Genomic DNA, 4,900 nt, shown 5'->3' on the forward strand with positions numbered 1-4,900 from the left:
AATAGATGGGTCATGGAAACAAACGAAGATAGTAGTGGTTTTTGAGAGCATCTGCACTGAGAAATGAAAGGCAAAGCATGAACACCGACATCCATTTTAGATTTAGCACTTGAAAAAGAGGAGGAGGAGGAGGAGGAGGAGAAAAAGAAGAAGAAGAAGAACAAGTAGGAGAAGAAGAAGATTCTTGTATTCAGCACGGTGTACCATATGTCTGAAGGGAAGAAAACAATCCGTCTAACAAAACGTACCAAAAAGCTTCCCGTGTTGGACCACTGACTAGCGTTGATCCAGTCTGCGTGACAGTCGTGCAAGATGTTCAAGGGAGCCGCATCGTCAGACATGAACACGTCACTCATGGAGTACACTCGCACGCTCTGTACAGATAATACGAGTACAATGTGGTAAAAGATCAGTTAAAAAAAAAAAAACCAAAAACCCCAACCAAAAACATCGTAAGATATTTTTCTACTAAGAAATTATTAACGCTTCAAAACGTCCCAACAATTTGAGCAAATTTTAAGCATTTTCCTTGTTGTGTATAAGTTTTGTCTGATGTGTTTTTATAATATTGTACTTTCTAGGGTAATAGTAATAGTCTCTGTTATAATAGTAATGCATGTATTGAAGAAGGATGTGTGCCCTAAAAATCATGCGTACTTTTATTACAGTCAGGTAGTGCCCCCCTTAAGGCACAAGCCACTTCACTATTCATGAAGGATGAAGGAAAAAAACTGGAAAGACCAGCAAAAAAGACAAAATTGTCTTAACTCTTTATCTCCGAGGGGGATAAACCCACTATGTCGGGGCCCTCTTTTGGAGTGGTGTCTCAAATTGACATATACACCACTAAATTAGTCATTAAATCAAAACAAGTGAACCTATTTCGATAGTTCTTCATCTAATGAATGAACTCCTGGTAAAAAAGACTTGTTTGTGGCAATTTTGGATATCTCGGTCAGCTCCCGGGCAGCGTTCAATCCCACAACCGAGATAACTCGGTTCTATAGTTTTGTTCCATATACTAGTTATTTTGTTTTGGAAAACAGCCTCAAGTTTTATATAAGGTCAATAAATTATTTCCTTAGCCTATTCTGCCAAGGGAGGTGCTGGAATTTTGTTTCTACTGTCATTGCACTGGAGAAATCGTGGTTTGAATAAAGGCACTTTCAGCACTTTTGTTCACACTGATCAGGTGAGCATGTCTCGCATTCGATTCTCTCTGCCTTTTTCACACATATATTTTTTTAATTCAGGAAAGTAATCAACCGTCTTTATTATACATGACATACAATATATATAGATCTAGACACTCAGAAGAATACATTTGAATATCAATCTAGGCTAGATCTTGCTCATTCGGCCATGAAAATAAAATAAGCTAACCTCCCAAAAATGCCAAATTTGTACAACACCCCAAAGCAAAACTACTAAAGCTACATACTTCAAATTTGGTATGTCTAAAGACCCATCTTAGATTGTACTTTAAAATTATGCCAATTTCAAAGCAATTGGATGATATTTATGGTTACTAGTGGGCCCTTACATAAGTGCCAAAACGACCGGTTTCTGGGTACGACTTCGGGAAAAACTCCAGGGATTGAGTGAGTTAGATAACATACAGATTTTTAAAAATCTTTTGAAAAAGAGATGTCTTTATGTGTTGCATCTACTACGGGACATACCGCATCTCTGCTGGCTGTGATGATCATTGTCTCGTCGCTGTTGAATGAGCAGGACGTGACTGGGGCGATGTGTCCTTTCAGGATCCGTGTTGGCTTGGACCTTAGAGGGGAACGAGAAATGGGTTAATCTCTACAGTCCTGTTCAATATGCAACAATCATGTTCAAATCATTAAAACCAAGCTAAATTCACTACAGTCATGTTAACAATGCAATAACCATTTTCAATAGGCTAGCTACAATCATTTTCAATATACTATAATCATTTCAGAAGTGAGACAAAACCATAGGGCAGAACACTAGATTTTAAGATGAGATGACCTGTACGGATACATTAATGGAGAAAACTTAATGGTAAGTGTAGAGGTATACAGAAATAGCGTTTAAATAATCTAAACTTTACAACCCTTTCCCATAAAATACAGTCTCTTCAGAGGAAGAACTAGGCCACTGAAAGAGCATTATACAACAGTCCAAAACATAATCTCATTATCAATCAAGCCCCTTTTCTTAAAAAAGAACCGCCCTTTTACACATGTCAAACCTTCCAACGTAATAATAAATAGTAAATTTCAGTTAAACAGCACAGTGATTGTACACCTCAACTGACACAATTCAGACCATTAACGAGGTAGGCTGCTCAGGCCCTGTCAGGAGCCTCCAAGTAAAATAAATCAAACTGACATCTTCTTCATGCAACAGTGATGATCTGAGCCTAGCTATAATTATCAGCTATATCACCACAGGCACCATTAAAAAAATCTCCAAAAACCGAAATGCAAACAAAGGTAGATGGAGAGCGCTGTGGACTTACTCTCTCTGACTTTTCAGCTGTCTGATGTTCTCGTAGATGCAGCAGGTGAAATCCTCGCCACAGCTGGCCACGTAGCTCTTGCTGGTGGTCACACACAGGATCGGCTTGCTGTGGCCAATCAGGGAGCACACTCGAGAGCCCTGAGTACTCTCCAAAATCTGGGGAGCACACAAACACTTCGTATAACACATACTGTCCTAGCTCTCATGTGAACTTATGTTGCTGCGGGCGCCATAAAACTCTTACGAAACGGAAAAAAAATACTGACTCAGCTAAATGTCTCATCCGTTTTAAAAAAATGCATTATCCCCTTAGGCAAAGCAGAATATAAAGAATGATTGGGGGAGGTGTGCTGTGACTGTATTGGCTTTTCTTAACCAAGACTTTAAACCCTTCAGCCCCAGCTATCTCAATCAAAGATGACTATTTTGACTAATCTATCTGAATGTTTTTTCTGAATGTTTTTCAAAAACATTAGACATGTTGTCATCTAAAAGTTCAAATAAAACCAGCCTAGAAATATTTCTTTAATGTTTGCCAAAAATTGCAGACTAATGCAGTATTGGCTGAACCTGAGGAGTCAGGCCAGAAAGAAGTTACAGTTAAAAAAATAGCCCGGCGCTGTACCGGTAGACCTGAGAAGACAAACACACTGACACACACACACACAAATGCACACATACAAACACACACATACAAACATACACACAAGGTACACACCTGCACTTTGTTGTCATCACAGCCTGCAAGGATGTAGCCACCATCCTGGGAGTAACACAGAGCCCGCACAGCGCAAGGACACAGCTTTATCTCCACCATTTTTACACCTGGTCCACAAAGGAACAAACAAAAATACAATTTAACACATATAAACTATTATCTGATAAATGAAAATTTCAGATATGAATAGTAGTTCTAATTTAATTGTAATAAAAAGATATGCAATGGGTATCCATTCACATGTTACCATAGTAGGCAGAAGATATGAGGTCTTTTATTTTTGTTCAAAAATTTTTTAGAGTAGGAGCAAGCTAACTTAAGCTATAAATCATGCGTTAGGAAAAAGACCTTGTGCCATTATCCAAAAGATATTTCCATGCTTTTTTCTTTGTATATGTAAGTGATGTACAAAACGGTTTCAAATATAAATCTGGTGGCAGTGGTCAATTAGTGGTTACGCCCTTATACGCCATGAATGTAAGGTCGTGGGGTCAAATCCCATCAGGGGCCCAGGCACTTTACACTATGTCCTAAGTGTAGGTATTTAGGTATTAGACTCTTCGCTGATGCATACACAAGAAGTCAGTTTGGTCGAGTTTTTCTGTTTGTCTGCTGGGATATTGTATCCCATTCAGCCACAGTTGGTCCTGACCAGCAGAATCCAAGCAGCCTGCTTCCTTTATCTATGTCATTCATTACCATGGTAACTTAAAACATTACAAACAAAACTGATCAAAGTGAAAAATCAACAAACGCTCTTCGACTTACCTGTGTTGACATCGTAGATGCGAACCTGACCCAAGTGGTACCCCACGGCCAACATGAGGCCTGAGGGTGAGATACACACTGAAGTGGCAGCGCCATTGTTCTGTGTGTCTAGTCTGTGAACTGGGATGCCCAGGTCTCCAGACCACACCTGAGAGAACAAGATGATAAGGTGTAGCTTATAACAAGTTAACACAATAATGGCTACATTTCACCGATTGATTGATTTTCCTGTTCGTAAGAATTTTATGGCACTTGCAACACAAATAGGTCATTTGTAAGTGCTGAAGATTACAGGTGTTATGAGACAGTAACATACAAAGAAAAGGAGCGATAAGGATGACAGCTATTTCACAGGCAAGAAAAGAAACAGATCTGATTGAGTGATTGACTGATAGAGTAAAGCTTCTCTGAAACTTTATCAGCACGATCAGATATCTAGCTGATGAAATGGTCCTAATTTTACAGTTCTTGTGCTGAAACCAGTATGGGCCTATCATGCCCTTTACTAAAATGCTTTTTAAGAAGTAAGTTTTGCAATTTACTCAATTTTGATTGGGATTTTAAAAATTTGATATTTCTTAAACAAGCGAATTCATTTTCTTACAATGAGAGATTTGATTAAATTTGTACCAAGATGATTTGAGTTATTACTCATTACATGGGCTCCTTTTTTTAGACACCCTGTAGAAGGAGCAGAAAAAGTTGAAAGATGCTGTGAGACTTGAGAGCTATTTAAAGACCGTACATGTTTTTTTAAAGATATTACATATACTCCCTGACAGGAAACACACACTCAAGAACGCACACTCTGTTTTGTTTAGTATAGGGTTTTACGGCGCTCGCAACTGCATAAGGTCATATGAGCGCGCGGGACACACCTAATACTTTTTCGTTGGTAAGAAATTTTGAATTTTGCCC

The 4,900-nt window shown here is 38.7% G+C and overlaps 1 protein-coding gene across 3 annotated transcripts in view; it reads right to left on the reverse strand.

Moving 5' to 3' along the window:
* The window catches only part of LOC101854242 (telomerase protein component 1), a 54,606-nt gene that overhangs the window by 10,958 nt on the left and 38,748 nt on the right, over nucleotides 1–4,900 (reverse strand). For all 3 annotated transcript variants that reach the window (XM_013080081.2, XM_013080082.2, XM_035968668.1), the window contains exons 42-46: nucleotides 3,983–4,130; nucleotides 3,215–3,321; nucleotides 2,495–2,652; nucleotides 1,683–1,782; nucleotides 249–374 (exon numbers count right to left, since the gene is read on the reverse strand). In XM_013080081.2, coding sequence (XP_012935535.1) covers nucleotides 249–374; nucleotides 1,683–1,782; nucleotides 2,495–2,652; nucleotides 3,215–3,321; nucleotides 3,983–4,130 — 639 coding nt within the window. The remainder of the gene's footprint in view (nucleotides 1–248; nucleotides 375–1,682; nucleotides 1,783–2,494; nucleotides 2,653–3,214; nucleotides 3,322–3,982; nucleotides 4,131–4,900) is intronic.

Source organism: Aplysia californica, unplaced genomic scaffold (genome assembly GCF_000002075.1).
Source record: "Aplysia californica isolate F4 #8 unplaced genomic scaffold, AplCal3.0 scaffold00074, whole genome shotgun sequence".
NCBI lineage: Eukaryota > Metazoa > Mollusca > Gastropoda > Aplysiida > Aplysiidae > Aplysia > Aplysia californica.